Source organism: Hyperolius riggenbachi, chromosome 5 (assembly GCF_040937935.1).
Source record: "Hyperolius riggenbachi isolate aHypRig1 chromosome 5, aHypRig1.pri, whole genome shotgun sequence".
NCBI classification, from domain to species: Eukaryota; Metazoa; Chordata; class Amphibia; order Anura; family Hyperoliidae; genus Hyperolius; species Hyperolius riggenbachi.
In genome coordinates, this window is record NC_090650.1 from 377,569,786 (window position 1) to 377,596,394 (window position 26,609).

Here is a 26,609-nt window from a genome sequence, read left to right on the forward strand (position 1 = left end):
TGGTTTTACGCTATGTGAGGCTGTTTTAGTTTTAGTGACTAAACGAATCAACGCAAGCTTGTGCACCCCCCATATGCGATAGAATCCTACCTCCGGAGATATTGGAGGCCAGTTAGGTGAGTGCGGGCACATAGGGGGAGTGTGTCCTGGCACGGAGAGAAACACGGTGAAGGTGGATTCTGGCACTAGGAAGGTGGAGGGATGTGCAGTTTAAGCTGATTGCGCTATGATCCCTTCAATGTTCTTTTCTCTTACATGCATGTTATGACGGTTCGGATTGAAGGATTGTATACAGTCCCTGGAGTGTCTCATCTTTGAGTGGATTAGAAGGACTTTTGTGGACGGTGACATTATTTTTTGTATTCTCCTCAGTTTATGAACTTTGAGCGCGGCCATTTGATTTTATTCCCCAGTACACTTACAGGGAATGGGTCGAGCGGGGACTTGTGTGGCGGAGAAGGCGCATCACTAGACGTGCAAGAAACCCTCCCTGGTTCCACAGCGCTAAAGGGATTCATTCTAAGGTCAGCGAGGTTGGATACAATATTGCTGGATGCATCTATAGCTCTCCCCCTCTCTTAAGATTGAGGTCTTTATTGGTACCGGTACCAGATAGGGTGGATGAGAGAGTGCATATGGTGTGGATGGAATGTGTTGGAGCGCTCCATCTGCATCGTTGGTGGGTTGTTTGTTACTGTAATTTTATTGTTAAACTGAATTTATAACTGCAATACCCTGAATGGCACCACTCCATTTCTATTTGATATGCTATCCACTTGATATGCTATCCACTATGTCACCATGTTACCCAACAACTAGGAAATCTCCATTAGGCATGGTCAATGAGATGCAAAAAATTCAAGTTGATGCAGCAGTATGCATACATTTGCATGCAGAATTTACATAATCCTGTATCAATTTGAGATTATTTGCATCTGGTTGACTATTCCTAATCTCCATACGCATTTCTAAAAGTCATGTTGCTGTTCCTTGCCCTGCAAAAATGTACTTTTCCTAATCCAGCCAGTAAAAACGGTGTTAAAATTCAACCATAGCCTGGTGACAATCTCCAGCTTGTTTGCTAACTCCATTATCACCCTCTCTCTTTTGATGGTTTATGCTGTCTGTTCTCCTTGTGTAGTCCTCTGCGTTTTCCAACTTGCTCCCAGGCAACTCTGAGCACACAGAGCAGCTGTCTTATCTCTGTCCACATAGAACAGACAGCATCAGAAGGGAGGGGGTGAGGGGAGTATTAGCAGAGAGGCTGGACAGAGCTGGAGATTTGACAATGCTGTAGCTGAGTTTCAACACAGTTTTCATCCTACTGGATTAGGAAGAGGAACAGCAACAGTGCTTTTTGTAAACACGCCTGTCCCAGGATATAGTAATAGCTTCCCATACTTGGATTCACTATAGGGTGCCTTTAAAGTGAACGGCTTCATTAGTGGTGGGGCAGTTTATTGCTGCTTTGCTATTAACTTGGGACCTGGACACACTGCACCCCCCCCCCCCCATCAACGCCATGCATCATACACAAGTAATTGGCACCTGTATTGCACATTGCAGCACTGTCTTATTCAACCATACTGAATGGGGCAGCTCAGTGTTGCACTCAACATGCATGCACAAAACATCAACCTGCCTATCAGACAGTACTGTCTACGCACTGATAATCTGGCGTATTGCACGCTGAGATGCCTTGCTGAAGTCCAATCAGCAATGCTGCATTGTACCCAGGCCCTCACTGTCAGCACTTCTTCATCTAGGAGCGGGGCATCAATGCTCCAGTTGTTAGCGATGCCATTCATGTTAATGATCCAAGCATTCAAGCGATTGCATATCAAGCAGTGTGTTGTGAGGGAGGGAATCGCCCACTGCCATGGCTCTTAATTGGACAACAAGCAGAATACCTTGGCAGTGGCCCAAAACCTAAATTACTCTTCTATAAATAAGTCCATACGATTAAAAACTGTGAAAGTGAAAATGAGTTTGAAATGAATTTGGGAAGAGCTGTCATGGGAATGCGGAGGAAATGAAGCTAACAGCTCAGTAGATTAAGCATAGGTGTGACAGCAAACTATAATAGCTGTGGTAAAGATAAGGAACACATACCACATGGACAGGTTTATCAGTAATATTTCTCTCTTGGTCAAGATAATATCTGTTTCAATGGACAATGGCTCTGCACCAATGGGGTATAGTAATGAAATGTGACATGATTACAAAGGGTCAGAGAGCGGGAAATAAAAGTGTTCCGAACAGTATCAACGCAGCTTCATTATACATTTACCAAGCAGCGGTCTGTGTTCTGTTTTAGCTTTTTTTGCTTGTCTTAGCATCTTTTGTAGATTAAATAAAAACCTCAAACAAAGGTGAAATTGGTTTTTCAAAGCTTATGCTAATAATGACCACCAAGGCTTCCTAGAGAAGCCGTCACATTTTCTGAAGGGGAAAGGGATTAGCGATCGGGCACCATGTCCCGATTCATTGATTCTCTGGGTAACGAACCGCGGGCCAGGAGCGTGCGGGCCAGGAGCGTGCGTGCACGCGCGCGATCAGCCACGGGAGCGCACATGCAGCCTTTTGGATGTATGCTATACGTCCAAAAGGCTAAAGTAAATGTTATGTACCGTTTTACATGTTTATATTAGTGTACCGTATGTGAATGTGAGACTGCTGGTATGCAAGTAGTTAAATGTACCACAAAAATACCACTTGGTTGGCATGTTTAAAGCCCTACGCGAGCCCTGCTTTCAACAGGAAGTATGCAAAAATGACACTGAGGGGAGGAGCAGGAAGTTTAGGCAATCCACTTTGACATACAATTTGTGTGCAAAGTTTTGTGTGTGAAGGAAGGTCCGTTTTCGCATTGGCTTTCCTCCTCCTTGGGGATCTGCTTTATGGAAAAAAGCGCCAAGTTTGGACTCTCCGTTCAGTTTCGGCTCTGTTTTCAGGAACGTATCAAACAGTTCTGTGTTTGCAGGTCAAGGCGGCCAATTAATTGTATTTATATACATTTTATACGTTTATATAAGTCCTCTGCAAAGGCTCCTTACAGATCCTAAAAATGCTTATTTTCTCATTTAGTTTTGTGAAAATCTGAAAAAAACGAGAAGCTGCTTTTATGCTGCAAAATGTATTTATTTAATTTTATTTTTTTAAATCCGACTCATCTTTATAACTGAATGCAGTTAGCTGCACATGGAAGCCATTAAGACAAATAACGATCCCATTTACAGTATAACAGAGCTGAAAATGAGGGGAAATATTACATTCGGAGTCAGTTTGTGATCAGCAATAGCCGTGTCTTTATTTTCATATTTTTCAGAATCCTTTTCTTTCCCCGTTCTAATGAACTTAGCTTTACTGTTCGCCTAGGAACACTGAAGGAATTGTTAATGTTCCTTAACTGAGCCCTTTTCCCATGACACCAATATTTCCATAAATAAACTGACAAAACACGCTACAACTGCAAATAAATCACTTCATTAAAACAATAAGAAGGATATTGTTTTGGTTTCTATTTCAGAAGTGTGGAATGTGTGGGTTGTATTATGAGCACGGCATTCCGCTACGTGAAATAGAGGCTTTTGTACAAACCTGTTGATTTTTTTTTCTATGTTTAAGTGGGCAAACCCAACTGCCAGGTGGTGAAATAAAGGCTTAAAGAGAGACTGAAGCCACTATAATAATCAGTTTTTACCTTTTATTTCGTGTAAGGGTCATTGCCAGACCTAAAACACTGATATCCCATGGCAGAACGAAGGATCTATCACCCCCAAATCCCCGGGGCACTTTGCGAGGAGTGCTTCCTGATTGAGGCAGAGCTTAGGGCTGTAGCTCTGTCTCTCGTTGCATCAATCCTCACTGATCGCTTCCTCTCCCGGGCCCTCTGTCTTCCTTCACTGAGAGGGGCGGGGCAGAGGCGGAGATCCGCGGTGGATCTCGGTGGATTGACGCGAATGGAGGCAGAGCTGCAGCTAAAAGCTCTGCCTCCCTGGGCAGCAAAATCCATGACCAGGAAAGTTTTTGCCCTAGGATTTGAGGGTGATAAAACCCTCGTTCTGCCACGGGATAGCAGCGTTTTAGGTCTGGCAATGACCCTTAAACAAAAGGTATAAACTGATTGTTCTAGTGGCTTCAGAGTCTCTTTAACCTGCCTGGCGTTCTGATTCCGTTTCTTGCACATTTTTTTTTCATATAGCTAGCCTAGTGCTAGCTACATGATTCCCCCCTCCCTGAGGCGTCCCTCCCTGCCCCCGATCGCCGCCGGCGCAATGACCCGTCCGGAAATCACGTTCTGAATGGGATTTCCTTGAGGGCTTCCCCCGTTGCCATGGTGACGAACGTTGTGACGTCACAGGGAGACCCGATCCACCCCTCAGCGCTGCCTGCCACTGATTGGCCAGGCAGCGCATGGGGTCTCGGCTGGGGGGGCCCTGTATCACGGCGGATCGGCGGCGAGTGGCGGCGATCAGGTAGGACACGCAGCAAGCAAAGTTATTAAAATCGGCCCAGCGGGGCCTGAGCGGTGACCTCCGGCGTCTCTGGACGGGCCTAGCTCGTCCAGAACGCTAAGGAGGTTAAATGTTTATTATGTACGTTAACTAAAGTAGCCGGGTTACATTTACTTTTCTTAAAGCAACAGGGAGAACTATCCTAGGAAAAAAAAACAACACATACAGTGGTGTGAAAAACTATTTGCCCCCTTCCTGATTTCTTATTCTTTTGCATGTTGGTCACACTTAAAGAGAGTCTGAAGCGAGAATAGATCTCGCTTCAGACCTCATAGCTAGCAGGGGCATGCGTGCCCCTGCTAAAACGCCGCTATAGCGCGGCTTAACGGGGGTCCCTGTCCCCCCAAACCCCCTCCGTGCAGCGGGGGAGCGCTTCCTGGTTGGGGCAGGGCTAACCGCCGCAGCCCTGTCCCATGCGCGTCTGTCAGACGCGTATCTCCGCCTCTCCCCCGCCCCTCTCAGTCTTCCTTCACTGAGAGGGGCGGGGGAGAGGCGGCGATGCGCGTCTGATAGACGCGCTGGGAGGCAGGGCTGCAGCCGTTAGCCCTGCCTCCAGGAAGAAGATTACCAGCGACCATTTTACGACCAACTTTTGCGGGGGGTGGGTTGGGGGTGAAGGGACCCCCGTTAAGCCGCGGGATAGCTGCGTTTTAGCAGGGGCACACGTGCCCCTGCTATATATAAGACCTGAAGCGAGATTTAGTCTCGCTTCAGTGTCTCTTTAAATGTTTCTGCTCATCAAAAACCGTTAACTATTAGTCAAAGATAACACAATTGAACACAAAATGCAGTTTTAAATGATGGTTTTTATTTAGTGAGAAAAAACCTCAAAACCTACATGGCCCTGTGTGAAAAAGAAATTGCCCCCTGAACCTAATAACTGGTTGGGCCACCCTTAGCAGCAATAACTGCAATCAAGCGTTTGCGATAACTTGCAACTAGTCTTTTACAGCGCTCTGGAGGAATTTTGGCCCACTCATCTTTGCAGAATTGTTGTAATTCAGCTCTATTTGAGGGTTTTCTAGCATGAACTGCCTTTTTAAGGTCATGCCACAACATCTCAATAGGATTCAGGTCAGGACTTTGACTAGGCCACTCCAAAGTCTTCATTTTGTTTTTCTTCAGCCATTCAGAGGTGGATTTACTAGTGTGTTTTGGGTTATTGTCCTGCTGCAGCACCCAAGATCGCTTCAGCTTGAGTTGACAAACAAATGGCCGCACATTCTGCTACAGGATTTTTTGGTAGACAGTAGAATTCATGGTTCCTTCTATCACAGCAAGCCTTCCAGGTCCTGAAGCAGCAAAACAACCCCAGACCATCACACTACCACCACCATATTTTACTGTTGGTATGATGTTCTTTTGCTGAAATCCTGTGTTACTGCTACGTTAGATGTAACGGGACACACACCTTCCAAAAAGTTCAACTTTTGTCTCGTCGGTCCACAAGATATTTTCCCAAAAGTCTTGGCAATCATTGAGATGTTTTTTAGCAAAATTGAGATGAGCCTTAATGTTCTTTTTGCTTAAAAGTGGTTTGCGTTTGGATATCTGCCATGCAGGCCGTTTTTGCCCAGTCTTTCTTATGGTGGAGTCGTGAACACTTACCTTAATTGAGGCAAGTGAGGCCTGCAGTTCTTTCGATGTTGTCCTGGGGTCTTTTGTGGCCTCTCGGATGAGTTTTCTCTGCGCTCTTGGGGTAATTTTGGTCAGCCGGCCATTCCTGGCAAGGTTCATCACTGTTCCATGTTTTTGCCATTTGTGGATAATGGCTCTCACTGTGGTTCGCTGGAGTCCCAAAGCTTTAGAAATGGCTTTATAACCTTTACCAGACTGATAGATCTCAATTACAGTACTTTTGCTCTCATTTATTCCTGAATTTCTTTGGGTCTTGGCATGATGTCTAGCTTTTGAGGTGCTTTTGGTCTACTTCTGTGTCAGATAGCTCCTATTTAAGTGATTTCTTGATTGAACCAGGTGTGGCAGTAATCAGGCCTGGGGGTGACTACAGAAATTGAACTCAGGTGTGATAAACCACAGTTAAGTTATTTTTTAACAAGGGGGGGGGGGGGGGGCAATCACTTTTTCACACAGGGCCATGTAGATTTGGAATTTTTTTTTCTCACTAAATAATGAAAACCATCATTTAAAACTGCATTTTGTGTTCAATTACGTTATCTTTGACTAATAGTTAACGGTTTTTGATGACTAGAAACATTTAAGTGTGACAAACATGCAAAAGAATAAGAAATCAGGAAGGGGGCAAATAGTTTTTCACACCACTGTATATAAGTAGATAAATACTTGTTTTACCTAAATAACATATGTATTGTACTGTCCACGTTTTTATATCCGTGAATTTTATATAGTAAAGAAAGAGAAAACAGTCATATCTAGCTTGCTTTGGAAGCACATGTGAGCACAGCATAGACTGTATTTCAACAGCTTCTGAAGAGAGGGGAGGTGTATTTCCCTTCTCAACTTCTCAAACTTGGCCCTCCAGCTGTTGATGAACTACAAGTCCCACAATGTATTGCAAGAGTCTGACAGCCACAGTCATGACTCATTAAGGCAAATGCATTGTGGGATTTGTAGTTCCTTAACAGCTTGGAGGGCCAAGTTTGCCCATGCCTGGGTTAGACTGTGTATGGCCACTACTGTAACACTTAAAATAAAGCTCTGCACAATTCAACAATATATTTAGAATGTACTTTACAGTAACCTTATATGAATGTCATTCTTTAAAGTAATTTATTTGCTGTCACATGTATTTATCAGTCAAGTAATGTATTGCTTTCATTTACACCCTTGTTCAGTAATTATAATTTGCTAAAATGTAATTAGTACTGTTTCAAAGAAAATGAATATGGCAGCCTCCATATCCCTCTTAGGGCTGCTGCACACCAGAGCAGTTCTAGAGCATTTTTTTTTAAAATGCTAGTATTTCAATGGGCTGGTGCACACCAGAGTGGCTGTTTTTTTTCTACAAACGCAAACTCGGGGGCTGCAGCATTTTTTAGATTTCTAAGGCGTTTCTGCCTCAATGTTAAAGAGAACCAGAGAGGAAGCACCCTCATGTATTTTATTACATTTATCAGTGGGAACATGACAGTAAACACCTACCCTGCTTTTAGTTTTATTCTTCTCAGTCTAATCTATCTGTTATCAGCTGTGATAAGAATCCACCGACTGATTCAGTCTAGGTTTGACCTGGAATCATTATAGTTGAGTCACTCTTCTGTGGAGTCTTTTCAAGCCCAAGCCTGCCCCCCCCCCCCCCCCCTGGCTCAGATTTCCTACTCAGAGCTGTTGACATTGGAGGGGCTGCTGCTGCCGAGAAAGAAGCTCTGAAACAGACAAGTGTATCTGTGTGCAGTCAGTCATTATCTACTGTATGCAGTTTCATTTCTATGAGAGACACTTCCTACAGGCAGCCACACAGCATACCAGAATAATAAAGTTGAGAGCAGACAGATGAAAAGCTGCAGCAGCCCTGCTTGTCTATAGTCTCATAGAGGCTAGACAGCACATCCAGAACAGCTTATAACCTGAAAGCAGAAGGGATATGAGCCGGCGGCCATATTGGATATTTCCTGGAGCAATAATGGATAAAAAACACTTAAAAAGGCACACCAGAGTGGCGAAATTATCAGGTAGAGCATTTATTCTTTACAAGCTATCAACCGATATGTTTATTTTGTGTGAATCGTTCATCTCTGGTTCCCTTTAAGTATAGGAAAGTGGAAAACCACTCTGAAAAACGCTAGATCAGAGCGGTTTTCCAGGCGTGTTTGTTACAGAGGCTGTTCAGTAACAGCTTTACTGTAATAATATATGAAATCTGCTACTCAAAAACGCTAGGCATGTTTAGAAAACCTCTCTAAACATGCCTAGAATCGCTCTGAAAATCTGCTTTAAAAATCCTCTAGCATTTTGCGGATCTGCTAGAGGTTTTTGGTGTGCACTGGCCCATAGTTTAGTTGTCCTTCAAATATAGATTTAGATTTCATTGGGGCCTTTTCTCACTGGTTTAGTTCAACTCAGGGCCGTTGAGTCGGAGTTGGGGCAGTTTTGGGTACCTGGGGTCGGAATTGGAGTTAGTAGTCCATAAACTGAGAAGTCGGGAGTCAGTCGGATGACTTTTGTACTAATTCCACAAACCTGGTAAGTATTAGACCAAGGAGTCGGAGTCAAGGAGTCTGAGTCAGAGCCATTTTGGGTAGCTGGAGTTGGAGTTGTGGTATCATAAACTGAGGAGTCAGAGTCAGATGATTTTTGTACTGACTCCACAGCCCTGGTTCCACTGCAGGTTTTAGCCACACTGATATTCATAAGCAGATATACACAATGATGGTGGTTGGTGGGATGTGAGGCTGTTTGTAGGCTTGTGGAGCAATACGCCACTAGATTGAAAGAAACATTTGTTACCTTGACCATATTGCGAAAACACAATGTATTTTTGCAAATGTATTCTCGAAATTGAAAACCGCATTTGCAATGCGAAATTGACTGGCGAAAATTTGCAAACAACACTGTTTTTGACCAGTTGGTCGAACACAGCTCTGAGTATTCCCTTAGGGCTTCGTGAGAACTCGCGCATGTACAGAATAGAGCCGCCCATCTTCCTCCCGTGGTGACAGATTTGAACGGGGATGGCAGCGCTGGAATCGGGATCGTGAGAGGAAGGGGAAGGCTTTTTTATTTACAGAGCCCTCCCTCTCCATAGTTAAAGTGTACCTGAGATGAGCTTTAAATGTTTTAAACGCACCTGGGGCTTCTTCCAGCCCCCTTCAGGCTGATCGGTCCCTTGCTGTCGTCCTCCGCTGCCTGGATCCTCTGCTAGTTGACCCGGTAATTTCACAAGTCGGCACCAGTCGGTGCAGGTGCAGATCGGCCGCGCTTCCACAGCTGGAAGCATTCTGCAGTAGTACTGTGCAGACGCAGAGCGTGGCACGCCCCAACTTGTGAAATTACCGGGCCACCTAGTGGAGGATCCAGGTGGTAGAGGAGGATGGAGAGGGACCAGCCTGAAGGAAGCTTTTTTTTTTTTTTTTTTTTTTTTTAACTCGTATGAGGTTCTCTTTAAGCATCTGACTTTTTATTTTAATTTCACTTTACATTTGCTTAAAGGGGAACTTCATCTTAAACAAACATACTGTCAATAAGTTACATTATTTATGTTAATTAGAATAGATAGGTAATATAATCTCTTACACACCCCGTTTTAAAAGAACAGGCAAATGTTTGTGATTCATGGGGGCTGCCATCTTTGTCATGGGGGCAGCCATCTTTTTGGTTGAAAGGAGGTGACAGGGAGCAGGAGACACAGTTCCAACTGTCCTGTGTCCTGATCACCCCTTCCAGCTGCACACGCTAGGCTTCAAATGTCAAATTCGAAATGTAAAAAAAAAAAAAATTGCGCCAAAACAGCAGAACGAGAACAACAACATCAGAAATGCCATCATGCTTTGCACAGCATCAGGGGAAAAATGCCCGGGCAGTTTTTTTCTGTGCAGCTAAAAATGAGGCTTGTATAAGAGAAAAAAAATTCTGATGCTGTGAAACAGTTAAAGAAACACCAGGCCTTTCCAGTGATGCTGAGTCAATTTTTAGTCTGGAGGTTCACTTTAAATTTAAACGGGAGTTGCCTTTTCCCGACTTCAATAGGATACAGAGCTTCATCCAGAAAGGGGAATTCTTCAGTTTATACTGAAATTAATTATTAGAACTGTGCCAAATGTATGTAATGCTGTCACAACCTGCAATAAAAAATACTGGTGACATTGCAAGACATGCTTAACCCTGGGAAATGTTCTGCTGGAAGTGAACTTTCATGGCCTTACTGGAGGCATTATTGAGAATATGCCATCTGGCGACGTGAATTTGCGATGTACTCTATTTCATGTTATGATGTACAGTTATGAGTAACATCGTATAATGTCAACGATAGACTAAATGTTGAGCAACAGTCGGTGCGCATGAAATGATGACTCTGAGAAACAATTATATTCCTGGCTGTATAAAGTTACAGTCTGACATTTAGTAACTGAACAGTGACAAACTGTATAACAACCTGTATAAATTATAACTTTATTACTATTAACTCCATGCAGTTATTCAGCCGTGTGATAAACACAATTCTGGAAAAAAGCCTCAGTCCACCTGCTACCTTGTTTATATAGCAAGACAGCTGCTTGCAGAGGTTACGTGTTTGCTTTTCAGATTACAGATCTTATTGCTCTTGCCATGACTGATGTGCGTGATCAGCGCAGAGTTCCACTTAACTTTTCCCTTAAAGAGACTCCGTAACAAAAATTGCATCCTGTTTTTTATCATCCTACAAGTTCCAAAAGCTATTCTAATGTGTTCTGGCTTACTGCAGCACGTTCTACTATCACCATCTCTGTAATAAATCAACTTATCTCTCTCTTGTCAGACTTGTCAGCCTGTGTCTGGAAGGCTGCCAAGTTCTTCAGTGTTGTGGTTCTGTGATGCATCTCCCCCCTCCAGGCCCCTCTCTGCACACTGCCTGTGTATTATTTAGATTAGGGAAGCTTCTCTCTTCTCTCTTATCTTTTACAAGCTGGATAAATCCTCCTCTGAGCTGGCTGGGCTTTCACATACTGAGGAATTACATAGAGGCAGAGCTGTCTGCACTCTGCAGGAAGAAACAGCCTGACACTTCAGTGGAAGATAGCTGCAGGGGGAAAGAAACACACTAATGATCTCTTGAGATTCAAAAGGAAGGCTGTATACAGCCTGCTTGTGTATGGATGTATTTTCTATGTGTGGACATACTGTACATCAACCTACTTCCTGTTTTGGTGGCCATTTTGTTTGTTTATAAACACACTTTTTAAAACTGTTTTTAACCACTTTTAATGCAGCGAGGAGTGGCGAAATTGTGACAGAGGGTAATAGATGTCCCCTAACGCACTGGTATGTTTACGTTTGTGCGATTTTAACAATACAGATTCTCTTTAAAGCGGACCTGAACTCAGAACTCCTCTCTCGTCTAAAAGATACACAACAGCATAATAACCTTAAAAAAATGTCTTCAGCTGATACAAATCCTAAAATAAATCTGCACCACAGTTTCTACTTCCTGATTCATGGAACCAGACGATGGCCTCAATTCACTAAGCTTTATAAAACACTTTACCAAACGTTTGATAATTTACCTCATGGGTAAAATCTGATTTTGAATTCACTAAGGTGTTATATATTTATCCAATGTTTTATAGATAAAACGTTCAGTAAATCTATAACACCCTAGTGAATTCAAAATTAGATTTTACCCATGAGGTAAATTATCAAACGTTCGGTAAAGTGTTTGATAAAGCTTAGTGAATTGAGGCCAATTTGTTTACAGCCTGTGCTTTCAAATGGGCTTATCTGCCATAGGCAGTCATGTGACACAGGGAGGAGATCAAATTACAACTAGTGATTAGACATACATGGGGGGGGGGGGGGGGGGATTACATAGGCTAAACTCTTTAAATATTTACAGGGTGAATTTCTGTTATGTTTTCCTTGTGTCTTGTGCAAGAGTTCAGGTGCACTTTAACTTCAGAAAAAATGGTATCCTTCATTAAAGTGGACCTGAGCTCTAACAAAGAACAGACTGAAAACTGTTCATTCCTCATTGAAATGCTGTAACAATCAGCTGTACTGAGTTGTGTTTATTTAGCTAGATATGGTTGTGTAACAAGTGTGTAATCAGTAGGCATGGTCTTGTGTTAGCCTTAAGCAGGCTATACACTGGCTCGATTCACGGCCGTTTCGACAGCAGATCCGATCCTGGGATCGGATCTGCTGCCAATCGCTTGCGCTAAACGCACCCGCCGATCCGATTCCCTCCCGAAATCGGATCGGACCGTCGATCGCGCCGTGCGGGAAATTACCCTCGATCGCCCGGCGGTAGGAGCGCGTCGCTTGCGGCGTACGATTCGGGCCCGATCCGAGCATGTATACATTACCTGAAGCTGGCTCCGGGGTCCTCTTCTCCTCGCTGCACCGCATTTCCGCATGTCCCAGTGTACGCTTATACTTCCTGTGTCACTCCGGTGACCAGGAAGTTGAAATAGAGGGCGCTCTATTTGAACTTCCTGGTCACGGAGTAACACAGGAAGCGCCGGGATGGAGCAAGAACAGCGGTGCGGTGCAGTGCGGAGAAGACGCCCGGGAGCCAGCCTCAGGTAATGTATACGGGGGGGGGGGCAGGCGGCAGGAGCAGCTGAACAGATTGTGATCGGTTTCAGGCTGAAATCGATTCACAATCTGTTTGCAGTAAAGGCAGCCATACGATCCCTATCTGATCAGATTCGATCAGATAGGGATCTGTCAGCTGGTCGATCTAATGGCACATCGACCAGTGTATGGCCACCTTTATAGGAAAGACAGATGCTTTAACCCTTCCTTTGCTTCCTGAAGGTTTATCCAGTACATTTTCAGGGATTTTTTTTTTTGGGGGGGGGGGGAGGGGGTTCTGTGCATTGTAACAAATACATTTTCCGCCTGATTGTTTTCATACTGTGCCTATTCTTTTAGAGCAGAGAGGAAGTTCAGAGCTCTGGTTCACTTTAACCACTTGAGGATTGCAGTGGTAAACCCCCCTAAAGACCAGGGCAAATTTAACTAAATGGGCCACTGCAGCTTTAAGGCATAGCTGCAGGCCCGTACAACTCAGCACACAAGTGATTCCCCCCACCTTTTCTCCCCACCAACAGAGCTCTCTGTTGGATCTGCTCACCCCACCCCGGGATTGTTTTTTTTATATATAAATGTTTTTTTTTGTTTTTTTATTAAAATGTGCTGCGGTTGTATGTGCTGTCCCCCTGCTTCCTCCCTCCCTCCCTCCCCCCAGCCAGCCAATGACGCGATCAGCTCTCATAGGCTTCAGCCTATGAGAGCCGATCGCTCTCTTGTCCCCCAGGGGGACAGCCGTGTCACACGGCTGTCCCCAGTACAGCGTTGCTGCTGATCGCAGCGCTGTACTAACAGAAGAGACGGCCGTCTAACAGTTTTCCCAGTCGCTCGGAGACTGAAGGCAGGGCGGAGCTCAGCCCCCCAAGCTGGAGATGCGCGCGCAGCCTGTGCGCGATCTCCTGCAAACTGCAGCCCCAGGACTTGACGCCAATTGGCGTTCGGCGGTCCTGGGGCTGCCGCCGCGGCCACTCCCATGGGCGTTATGCGGTCGTCAAGTAGTTAAAGGTAATCTGTAACAAAAAAAAAGCTCCTGGGGAGTACTTACCTCAGGAGGGGGAAGCCTCTGGATCCTAATGAGGCTTCCCCTTCCTCTTCACCCTCTGGTATCCAGCACTAGCAGCCCCCGAAAAAATCAGCCGACAAGCTTGTTGGCGGTGTTGCAGGCGCAGTAGTGACTGCAATATTTACCCTCCGTGATGGCTTTCCGATGGGCTCCAGCGGTAATAGCCGAGCCTGATCAGGTCCACTCTATTGTGCAGGCAGTAGAGCAGACCTGATCGGACTTGGCAATTTCTGCTGGAGCCCATTGTGAAAAATGATCCAGAATTTAGTTAATAAAAGGCCTAAGGATGAGATTGTATCAGGGATTCCTCTCCGGTGTGCATATTCCATTTCCTGGATTGACTCTGTCGATGTATATCAGCACCTATTAGATGCTCCTGACAAACGTGACTGACGCTTATTATACGGGTGCCATTTTCAAGCCTTGCCGTACATTATTAACCAACTTCCATTCCATTTCTCTTCCACGCTTTTTTCCTCCCTACCTCAGTTTTATATCTTTTTTTTAATAAACCGTGTCCCAGAATAACCTATGAAAACCGTCAGTCTGTCATAAATAAATAACATGCAAGGGCTGTTTATCTTCATAAATATGCCATGCGCTTGATGGTATAAACTGGATCTCTTGATCAGGCCATATATCACTGCGCACCTAAGAATGCTGGGAGAAAAATATGCATCGGATTATTGTAAAGATTAACTAGCAGTGTGTTGAGACAAGGCGTAATTTACATTGGCACACACGACAGTTCCTACTTGGTTATAAATTGCGGGACTCTTGTCAGAATGCTTAAGTTTTATTTTTAACTGTGGCATCTGGTACAAAGTTTATTTATTTATTTATTTATTTTAATCAGATTTCATGTTTATAGGAGAATGTGGTTTTATCCTACCCAATAGCTTGTTTTTATTTTCAGCTGAGCTGGAGAATGGATTTCTCTCTCCCTCTCTTCAGTGTGTTAATAAGGCACCGTGGGAAAAGTGGGAGTTTTAAGCATAAAACACTAGTGTTTGTCTAAAATGCTGTTGTTTTTTTTTTTTTTTTTTTTAAAGCATGCTTAAAGGATACACAAGGTGACCTGTGACATGATGAGACAGTGTACTGTATGTACAGTGCCAAGCACACAACTTACTATGCAGTGTTCCTTTTTTTTCATTCTCTGCCTGAAAGAGTTAAAAATTAGGTTTGCAAATGACAGTTCCTGTCTGAGTCAGGACTGGGTCGGACTATAGTGTAACCCTCACTGATAAGGAACTTCAGCCATAAAACACTTTCCTGTCAGTAAAGGGTTTCTGCGAGCAAGAAAGAGATAAAAAGGGTCAATAGTTCATAGATTTTAGCTCTGGCGTGTGTCAGTGAGTCGAGACAATGAAACAGTAAAAACTTAAAAAGTAGATTTAAATATAAAATGAAACTGTGGGATAGCTAAAAAAGGGATCATTTTTAGGAAGAGGAGGATAGATACAATTGTTTATCTCATCAGTTTATTTTCACCCCATGTTTCCTTTAAAGAAACATGAGCAGATATAAGTTTGTGTGTGTGTATGCTAATTACCGGTAGTGTTTGCCTCTTTTTCTCTTTTTTCTTTCCCCCCTGTAAGGGTTAATAAACCAGAACTACAAATTACAGTTTCTCTGCTGATAACTAAGGTCATAAAAATGTATTGCTTGATTACCTACTCTTGAGTGTGCTGCCACTGCTTGTTGTCCTCAGCCCTTCCCCCTCCCTCTTAGCTTTGCAGCCACCTGGAAGTTCCTCTGAGCGGGGCACAGTCATTATGAACTGTGCAGCCACGAGTTTCTAAGTGCACCTGCACAGTGAAAAAAATCGCTCACAAACTTGCTTTAGTTGTGCTCACATGATTTGGAACTGCACCTGTGCATGGTGCAACTTGGGGAAAAGGTATTTAATGAGAGGGTCTCATCAAACTTAGAGGACCGAAGATGGGAGATGGGAGAGACCCTGAGGGCAACGAGCAGTGTTGACTACTTTGTAGCAGGTAATCTAGCCCACCATAAGCTTCATTCAATAATGTAGGTCTCGGTTCAAAAATATGTAACCAATGCTTGTGCTTTAGAGACAGTGAATGTTGCCGAACTGCAGGGTGATGTCCCAGAGTTCTCTTTTTATGTGTTTTGGTAAAATCCTTAAATGCTTTCTATAGGTTATGTTCACACTGACTGTATGTTGAATGCCGACGTGTTTGTACCTGTTGACCTGGTGAATGACGGGGAAATTCAAACATTGGGTTTAATGGCATTGTAAGGAACTTGTCTTCCTCACGAGCCCACGGGAAATCGGCATCCTTCGAGAGCTGGCCCGTTCAACCAGCTTATTGGTCGGGCAGGTGCGACGTTCCCAGTAGCCATTCATCTGCGTGCATGTCTCAGAGTGTCTCTCTAGACGTGGGCATGCGTCTCTTCCTTTATCTATTGGTCTCAGACAGCGCTGTTAGTGGCCAAAAAGGGGTACTACAGATATAGATTGCATTACATTGAAGCAGCCAATTAGATGCTTGGATTTGTAGTTCCATGGTGCTCTCTGCCTTTATAAGCCTGCTCTGTTCATTGTGTCATTGATAGAAATAGCTACCTTGTGCTACTCTGCTGGGTGTGAATTTTGTGGATTATCTGTGTATGATCTTGCTTTGCCTCTTGACTCTGTGTATCTGATTGTTGCCTAGACTGACCTTTGGAACTGAACCTGAACTGAGATTACCTATCCTTTGCAGTGTTCTCCCCAGAAATTTTTTTCCAGAAAGGTGGCATGAAAAAGTAGCTGGGTGGGGCGAGATGAGAGAATACAGGGCCGGTGCTTCTGTGAGCAATTCTGCTTACAGCATAGGTGGTCACCAAAACTAGCCGGTGAAGCATCTGTCTAAAAGAGCCTGGGGAGAACACTGCTTTGGTGCCGTAATTAGCTGATCTACCTGTATGACCTCTGGATTGTTACTGGATTGGCTAACTATTTGAGATTCTGTATCTTGCTATTCTGATTACCTGTTGCTGACCCAGATCTTCCTGCCTATATTTGTCTAGTGTGGTTCTGGTGTTTTTTAACTTCCTGGCCTCAGTCTTCATACCTTGCGCACTTAAAGACCTGGTTGTAACCGAGTGCTGGGGCGACGTACTTGCCATCCCTTGGCTGAGCGGTTATGTGCCCCAAAGGGTGAAGACTGCGGAGGAGATTGGGGTTCTGCTAGGCCTAACTGGTGGCCTTCAGATGAATCCTTTGGTGTCATTATTAGATCAGAATCCGATTTGGCAGATGCAGATTACAGCGTCTCTTGCTCATAGTACTGGTGGACCATGGTGATTTTGCTATAGTAAATCCCCATTCAAAACAAATGCCATACTAAATGTCAGGAAACACTATAGGGGAATGAAGCTATAGTGTCACGACTTTTGCAAATGCTACTAAACCAAGCACCATTTTTAGCACCCAGGGAATCACAATAGCAAATTAAAAATGCATGCTAACAATGTGGCTCATTGTTAAAAACACTATAATTCTACCTCTTTTTTTCACATTTAAAAGTTTAGCAGAGGATTTTACTTTAGAGGCATGCACAACTGCAGAAATTTCAGGCAGATGCAGACTGCTGTAATAATTTTACTACACACATTAGCAGAGAGCAAACAAAATATTTCATCAGCAGCAGGGGTTTGGGGAGATAGGACACTATTCTTTAAAGAGTTTAGACTTTCGAGAAGTCACATATGCTATCTTTACACCTGCCCCTGGATAAATAAATGCAGCTAAAGAGGAAGGGGGATATGGCAGTTCCTATAGCTATTAGAAACTTCAGGGAGAAAAAGTGGTGCTTGGTCCCCTTCAAGCAATGCCCTCAACACTGGTTATAAGCATGCTCAGAGATGTGCTGTGTTTGTATTCTGCACATCACAAAATCTCCCAAAAACACCAAGTTTCCTTGAAATGACTTTGAATCCAACTCATCTCTACTCTGTACGAGTAAAAAGCTATCTCATCTCGTCTCTGTGTCAGTGAAGTGAATCAGAAACGTTAGTTATGGAGACTGCACATGAGAGACACACACTGCCATTATACAGAACGTCTCTGTATTTTGACATTATTAAGGGGCAGAAAAGAAAAGATATATTTTCTGTTCACTGGTGACGGCTACTGACCGTGCGTCCAGTAGATGAACTGTCATGCAGGTCCTTTCTCGCAATAATTATGGGGGTTGATCTAAAAGCACCCTGAGGAAAAAAGGACAGAGACAACGGGATCCCCGATGGTGCAGTAAATCACAGAGGATATAATAAGAGAAAATTGTAGAATGTAGTATTCACAAAGGGAGGTTGCAGACGGACAATAAACCACTGCGGGCAGGTGGAGATGAACAAACCCAACTCCATTCGGGTATCCAGCCCAGCCAGATGCGGTCTCGCTCTTGAAAATAAATGGCTAAATGGTTCCAAAGCGCAGCAGAGCCACGGATGAGCCAAATAGGACACCCCTCCAAAGAAGGGCGAGAAGCACAAAATGGGGGAAAGGTGCCCAAGATATCAATAAGACTAGGTTAAAAACACTAGCCCAGAAGATCCTTAGACTCCTCTCAGAGCACCCTTTGGCACCTTATTCGGCCTGAGGAAGTGGGCATAGACCCACGAAATGCGTTGCCAGTGCATTTTAAAATTCATTATCTACATTAATTTTTTTTTTATTTTGTTAAGCTACCTCACTTTTTCTATTTTATGTGTTTTTAATCTAGTTTTATTGATGCATACCTGTGACTATGCCACCAAGAGACTAAGGCGCAGGATACAGCTGATACACGGCTTACCGTGCTCCTGCACAAGTCCCGGTGGCGTTAATGACTATTCCCCCTCCAAGTCCACGTGGATGGTGGGGAATGATCAGCTTTTGCTTGGGTCCAAAGTACAATGTTTTCAAAGTAACTTAAAGGACACATCTGAGCTCGATTAAAATAAAAAAAATCCACTTACGTGGGGCTTCCTGCCAGCCGTCCTGTGCCCTCCCCGCAACTCCGCTCACTGCTGGGGGCCCGGGGCCCCCTCCGGCGCAGGACGTCCACTGCGCCAGTGGTTCTGAGTCGCACTGACACCATCCGGACTGTACTGCGCAAATGCAGTAGTTCTGCGCCTGCGCCGTACAGTCCGGTTGACGTCAGCGCGACCAGTGAGCCGCATGCTGGAGCACAGGAGAAGCCGACCTGGCGAGGTCGGCATCTCCACCAGAGGGGATCGGGAGCCAATGGAGCTGCAGCGAAGGCACAGGACGGATGCAGGGGGCTGGAGGAAGCCCCATTCCTATTACAGCCTATAGGCGTACGTTAAAAAGGGGCGCTGGGAAAAAAGGGCGCCGGGTTTTTAACGATAAGCATGGATAGCGTTTAAAAATGTATTGTACTGTATTTCGTTTAAAATTAATGTTTTATAAAGTTATAAATCATTAAATAATGTGCATTAAATCGGCAATTGTAAAAACGTTAATCTTTCGTTTAAATAGTGAAACGTATAATAACGTTTAAAAAAAAAAATTACTAAGTAACCCTCCCTGTACCTACCCCTAATCCCTAGACCCCCCTGTTGATGCCTAAACCTAAGACCCCCCCTGTTGGTGCCTAAGTAACCCTCCCTGTACCTACCCCTAACCCCTAGACCCCCCTGTTAGTGCCTAAACCTAAGACCCCCCTGTTGGTGCCTAAACCTAAGACCCCCCTGTTAGTGCCTAAACCTAAGACCCCCCTGTTGGTGCCTAAACCTAAGACCCCCCTGTTGGTGCCTAAACCTAAGACCCCCTGTTGGTGCCTAAACCTAAGACCCCCCTGTTGGTGCCTAAACCTAAGACCCCCCTTTTGGTGCCTAAACCTAAGACCCCCTGTTGGTGCCTAAACCTAAGACCCCCCTGTTGGTGCCTAAACCTAAGACCCCCCTGTTGGTTTTTTCGTTTAAAAATAATGTAAAAAAAAAAAAAAAGTACTGTTTTTCGTTTAAAAATAATGTTTGAAAAAAATATTGTACTGTTTTTCGTTTAAAAATAATATTTAAAAATGTATAAATCATTAAATAATGTGTAATCATGAGAAGCAGTAATAAAACATTAAGTCTCCGGGCGCCGCTTTTAAAACGTTATTTTTCTCCGGCGCCCTTTTTTCCTATCGGGCGCCCATTAAACGATATTTATTATAGGAGTGAATGGCGGCGCCCGATTTGTCCACTAGCCTCAGGCGCCCGAATTTACTGTTACCAGCCTATAGTGGTGCCGGCTGCGCCCAAATCTCCTGCGCTGTTTTAACTGTGCACGCTATTGATACCCTGGGTGCCTTTTTCCCCCTTTGATGCCTTTCTCACAAACTTATTAACGTCTGTAGAAATGTAAATGTTTCAATTCTCGTGTCTACGAGTTCAAGTGATCAATTAGACAAGCGTAATAAATAGACATTAAGAAATACAAGCTCTACACAGCCTCTGATCATAAAATAGTTGCTGGGTCAGTGTAGCACAGGAAAGCAAGTGCTAAATAAGATTTATAGCCCATGATGAAGTATTGTTCAAGGCATTTTTTTTCCCCTGTGCGAGGAATCGGTGGCTAAATTACTAGAATCATTTATAACAGTCAGAGGCAGGCGGCCAGTAAGCAATGGAGAAGTATTGGCCTTTACATGGTATTACTCAGAAGCCAGTGGTATTTCTGTGATATATTAGCTAAGCAAACCTGTCAAGATATTCATAAAAGTTTATCTGCGGAACAGTGGCAGGAACTTCACGGTGGCGCTTACCATATTTGTAATACACGCTTTCCTACACAGGAAAATGGCATGGCCACCTGAGATTAAGCTTGAAAAAAAAATACTATTGTGTTCTAGTCAGCTGAAATTCTTTTTGAGTGGATACATGTGGAAATTAGCTATTTTATCTTTGTGACTATTAAAACTTAGTTTTGCAAATGCATGTTTGAAATGGTGTACAGCCCTGACACTTCTCTTTTCAATCCTCTGTAACAATGAAGAAAACGGAATAAGACTAAAGTACACACACCCTGTTTTGATTGGCCAGTTTTACGTCCATATAGTATAAGAGCTTACCTACACAATGGGCTCTATTCGCAAAAACTCATAATCATGACTTATTTATGACCTATTTGAGACAAATAACCTTTCAGCACATTTACAAGCAAAATAATCACTCAAAGTAAGTTGTTCCCGATTAACTTTATTTCAATATTAATTTTCTTACCTTAATTTTATTATATTTTTGCTCTTTGGTAGCTTAAAAATAAAATGAAACATAGATAAGGTGAAAACAGAGGAAAACAGGTGAAAAGCCAGGGGCTGTGGAGTCGGTACAAAAATCATCCATACGACTCCAACTCCGACTCCTCAGTTTTGAAACCACCGTTTCTAAGTTCCCAAAACGGCTCCGACTCCGTCTCTTTAGTATAATACTTACAAGAACAAAGGATTTGGTAAAAAAAGCATCGGACTCTAACTCCCGACTCCTAGCGTAAAAGTACCAAAATTAAAACCCTTCACCTCTCCACCAGTGTGAACCAAGTCACTTCCACCGCACCTTTCCACGTGCAGAAGCACACTCCCCCAATGTTCCCGCACTCACCCTAATAAATAACCTCCCAAAATCCGGAGGCAGGATGTAATACATGTGAGGGGCTGGCAGATTATCACTGAAGATCCTGGCGACATGAAAACTGAGAGAACTCCAAACAGTGTAAAACCATTTATTAAAAGAATTTAAAACAATTGGATTGCACTCACAAGGTTAGCAGGTTTTCAGCATTTTGTACAACATGTAATTCGAACAGGTCCCAGGTAGCTGTTCTCATACATGCCGCCTCAAATCCCCGCATCTTGTCGGCATCACGGTCACATGGAAGAAGCTCCACCCTACGCATTTTGTCATAGGTATGACTCATCAGGGGCTGAGCCAATAATACAAAACTGGCTATCTGCAATGCACACAACATTCTGCATGACAAAGTTATTCCGCAAAATATAAAAGAAAAAATACAAATCTGAGCCAGGGCTTTAAACTCCCAAGTCCTGCCTCTGCACTAGAACACTGTTTGTAGATTCACCCTCTCACCACCACTCACTAGGTCAGTAGTCTTAACCTGTAGGCCGGTGCAGGTCCCCAGCAGGTACACCACTCCTGCTAAACCACACTGTAGATCATAGAAATCAGAGACCGCACTCAGAAGGCTTTTTCAACCACTGTATTCACAGCAAACCAAGCATGACAAGGTACACGACATGTTTCGGGCGTCGCCCTTCCTCAGGTGTGCACTAGAACTAGAACACAGCCTTCACAGCTATCACTTCTCAGTTATACCGCCCCCAGCTGGACATGCCTCATACTGCTATAGAGGAATCTGTAATTTACAACTGATACCATTGTTTATCAATGCACTTTTATTGTTATGGACTAATGTTTATTCTATAGTTTAATCAATAAGAACATTTGTTTTTAGTTTTTTGTTATTGATTGCTACACATTATTATTTTTTATTGATTAACTTGGCCTTTAGTTACACTGCTTCTGTTTTTTTCAATTAAATCTTAAATCTGTAAAATGTCCTAGTGCTATCATACATTGCTGGCTAAATGACTATTTTTTGAATGATGCTTCAGCAATGATCATTATACAGATGTTCACCTGGGCTATGTGGTGAGCAGTCTGTTGTGTTGTATGGAGAGGGGCAGGAGAAGGATGAGCTGGAAGTGCTCCTGGAAGTGCTCCTGTGGGGAGGGGCAGGAGGAGGATGAGCAGGAGGAGCCCCGCTGGGGCCAGAACAATCTGTTGTGTTGTATGGAGAGGGGCAGCAGGAGTAGGAGGAGCTGGTGGTGCTCCTGTGGGAATGGGCAGGAGTAAGAAGAGCAGTAGGTGCCCCGCTGTCATGAGAGTCGTTTGTCATGTTCCATGGAGAGGAGCAGGAGGAGGACAAGCAGGATCAGCCTCACCATAGCAATATAACCTATAACCCATAACCTAATATGCGGCACCTACACTGGCTAACCTGTACTGCGGCACCTATACAATGTGAAAGTAAAACATACACATGTCCACTTCCTGTCTACTGTTCACATAAGGAATAAAGTGGGGCCAAATAGTAAAATTACACCCTAATACATTAAATAAAAACTTATAAATCTCCCATTAAAATTAACCCTTTACCTCCCCCACTCCCCCATAGTTACTAAAATAAAACATTTGTATATAAAAAATACATAAATAGTTACCTTAGGGACTCAACTTTTTAATATGTATGTTGAGGGTATATTACTGTTATTTTTTCAAATAGGGGCTTGTGATCAGTGACAGACGCAAAATGGAAAAAATACACTTTATTTTCAAATAAAATATTGCCGCAATATATTATACTAGGGACATATTTTAAATGTTGTAATAACCAGGACAAATGGGCAAATAAAATGTGTAGGTTTTTAGTAGCATGTTTTTTATTTTAAAACTATAATATCCACCCAAAGAAAGCTTAATTGTTAGCGAAAAAAAAGATCATTTTGGTGTGATAAGTGGGGATAAAGTTATTGGTGAATGAAATGGAGGAGCACTAAAGGGTGAAAATTCTTCTGGTCAATAAGGGGAAAACCCCTCAGTGGTGAACTAGCTAAGCTGCTATGAAAAGTATAAATTTAATAATATGTAAAAAAAAACACTAGGTGAAAGAATCTGTATAGATATGTTAAATACTTGAATGCATGTCTCATGAGCTCTGAATCAGTATTGGTACTTTTTCTGTTTGCAGGAGTGGCTGCAGAACTACGGCTACCTTCCACCAACAGACCCCAGAATGTCGGTACTGCGGTCTGCAGAAACCATGCAATCAGCTATAGCTGCTATGCAGCAATTCTATGGCATTAATGTCACAAGAAAAATTGACAGAGACACAGTCGAGTAAGTACTTTGTTAAACTCTCTATTTTAATCCTCGAAAAAGGAGCCAAAGATACATGTGTATTCTAGTTTAACTGCAGTATTATATATGTGTTTTCTGGGTTGCCCTGTAACATGTATGGAAGCTTTTCAATGTAAGGTTGTGCACCCCCATATACCGTGTTTTCCTTACTGCATACTGTGGGGCTTGTAAAAATACTATGGCGCAGTCTTGCAGTACAAAAAGCTTAGAACAACTTTATTAGCACAAGTACAAAAAAAACAACAAAATTAGACTTATTCATAAAAACGTTTAGATCCATGAGAACAATCTTCATGGGGAATAAGAGTATATCCAGACAAGGACTTTTTATGAGATTGACAAATACTGTAATCTGGCTTGACTTGAAAAGTGATTATAGGCTTATACCCATCTTCGTTTTGGGCTATTTTGTGCCCTTCATCAGGCCGTAGTGTGTACCAACCAGATGCACACACAGCAATCCCACCGGCAGTAGAAGACGACCATGCAGCTACATGGGGAATTATTCCCCATTGAACCCTTGAAAGGGTTGTACCCGTTTATACAGTATATTACCCATACTGTGGGGCTAACAGCAGCAGGAGTGAAGTATGGTTTGCTGTGCACTTGCTGTACACTGTATTTTCCTAAAACTCTAATCTCTTTACCTGTGTAATGTGACAAGCTTATCTTTACATCTAACTCAGAGATCTATATTTAGAAGTCATAACATCTCCCCTTTTTTTAATTAGGATTACACTTAAAAATTAAATGTTTGCCCTAACGCATTGAACCATCTCTCCTGCTAATGGGCTCCCAAATTTACTGCTTCCGTGTTTAGCGACTAGGGGACACACCCTCTCACCAGGATTTACACAGGGGAAAGGAGATGTTACCAACTGCCTAGAAAGGGTTTTTTTCATATTAAAAGGTTTAGGGTGTGGAGTATCTAGTTATGACACTATACTTGCATTTAAAGTGGAATAAAACTCTGACATAACATCAAATAATATTCAATAAAAATGTGCTTTAATCCTTATAGTTAACCCATATAGTTACCATATTTGCTTTTGTGCATAAGTAATATTGTCTTTTTACAAATTACAGATTCTCAAAGTTCAGTTTTTCTGCTCTGACTGAAAGCTGCCATTGCATTTTATTCATAGATTTTAATATAAACACAGGAGCTATCTCTTGATACATTTCTGTGTCTGCTTGTCAGCTCTGTCTAGTTCAGTTTCAGCTGTTGCTAGCGGTAACTAATTATTCATTGTTTTCATTCCTCTGTTGATACAATGTTATGAAGTGCTTTGTTTAACTGCTTGAATGCTGTTCAGCGAAAACAAATGTTTGCAGGTTTAAATCTGTAAATAATCGTTTTAGGGCAAAGAAGAATTGCTGAGTTTCAGACCACTTTAACAGGGGCTTAGATGCTTTTCTCACACTGAAGGGCATCCATCCATTGAAGTACTTTTCTAAGAACTCTTTCAGATGGGAGGCTGAACTGCTCACTTGCTGAGCATTTCAGCGTCCCATCTTCTGCCCACAAGCGGCATTGGGTGCAATTAAAATGCAGCTGAAGGCCAGCATTTGTAGCATCACATTTGCCAGTGCTTGACACGTGGTGGTGTTACTACGTGGCAGAGAACCACGACATGTCACATTTGAGCATGGTTGCAGCTACACTCAGAAGTGACTTCATGGGAAAAGCCATCTGCCCAGCGCCATTACCGAGCGCTAACAAACATCCAGTACAAGAGTACTTAACAGGCGATGAATTCTACCTTCAGCTTCTCATATAAAAGAGGTCTTACATTGAAGGACATTTAAGTATCACGATCATAAGGTATAGGATAGTGATACTTAAAGGGGCACTATGGCGAAAAATTTTAAAATTTAAAATATGTGCAAACATGGACAAATAAAAAGTACTTTTTTCCTGAGTAAAATGAGCCATATATTACTTTCCTCCTATGTTGCTGTCACTTACAGTAGGTAGTAGAATCTGACAGAAGTGACAGGTTTTGGACTAGTCCATCTCTTCATAGGGGATTCTCAGCAAGGCTTTTATTCTTTATAAAGATATTCCCTAAAAAAGATTTAAACAATGATGCTGGCTAGCTTCCCTGCTTGTTACACAGTTTTTTGGCAGTTGGACAGCACAACTGCCATTCACTAAGTGCTTTTGAAAAGAAATATATCCCTGAGAATCCCCTATAAAGAGATGGGCTAGTCCAAAGCCTGTCACTTCTGTCAGATTTCTACTACCTACTGTAAGTGACAGCAACATAGGAGAAAAGTAATTTATAGCTCATTTTACTCTGGAAAAAAATGTTCTTATTTGTATGTTTGCACATATTTTACATTTTAAATTTTTTTTGCCGTAGTGCCACTTTAACCACTTGAGGACTGTAGGCTTACACCCCCCTAGTGACCAGGCTATTTTTTTACAATTTAGGCCAGTGCAGCTTTAAGGCCTTGCTGCAGGGCCGTACAACTCAGCACACAAGTGATCCCTCCCCCCTTTTCTGCCCCTCAACAGAGCTTACTGTTGGTGGGCTCTGATCCCTGCCGCCCTGTTTGTTTATATTTTTATATATTTATTTGTTTGTTTAAATTCCCCTTTTTTATTTTATAACCAGCCCTCCCTCCCCCACCAGCCAATCACCGCTATCGGCTGTCATAGGCATCAGCCTCCCATGGGGATAGCCATATCACACGGCTGTCCCCAGTACAGCGCTGCCGTAGATCACAGCACTGAACATTGTAAATAGACGCCGTCTAACAGTCTCCTAGCGAAGATCGCTGCTGGGAGACTGATGACGAAGCTCATTCAACAGGGGATGCACATGCAATCTCCTGCAAAACCCGCCCCAGGACTTCAGGCCAATTGCCGTTAAGCG

The 26,609-nt window shown here is 43.1% G+C and overlaps 1 protein-coding gene across 3 annotated transcripts in view; it reads left to right on the forward strand.

Annotated features, from left to right (window-relative positions):
• The window catches only part of MMP16 (matrix metallopeptidase 16), a 262,120-nt gene that overhangs the window by 112,363 nt on the left and 123,148 nt on the right, over nucleotides 1–26,609 (forward strand). For 2 of the 3 annotated variants that reach the window (XM_068237616.1, XM_068237617.1), the window contains exon 2: nucleotides 23,558–23,706. In XM_068237616.1, the coding sequence (XP_068093717.1) occupies nucleotides 23,558–23,706 (149 nt within the window). Of the gene's footprint in view, nucleotides 1–23,557; nucleotides 23,707–25,918; nucleotides 25,980–26,609 lie in introns of those variants that run through there. The other variant, XM_068237618.1, reaches the window with a different exon arrangement.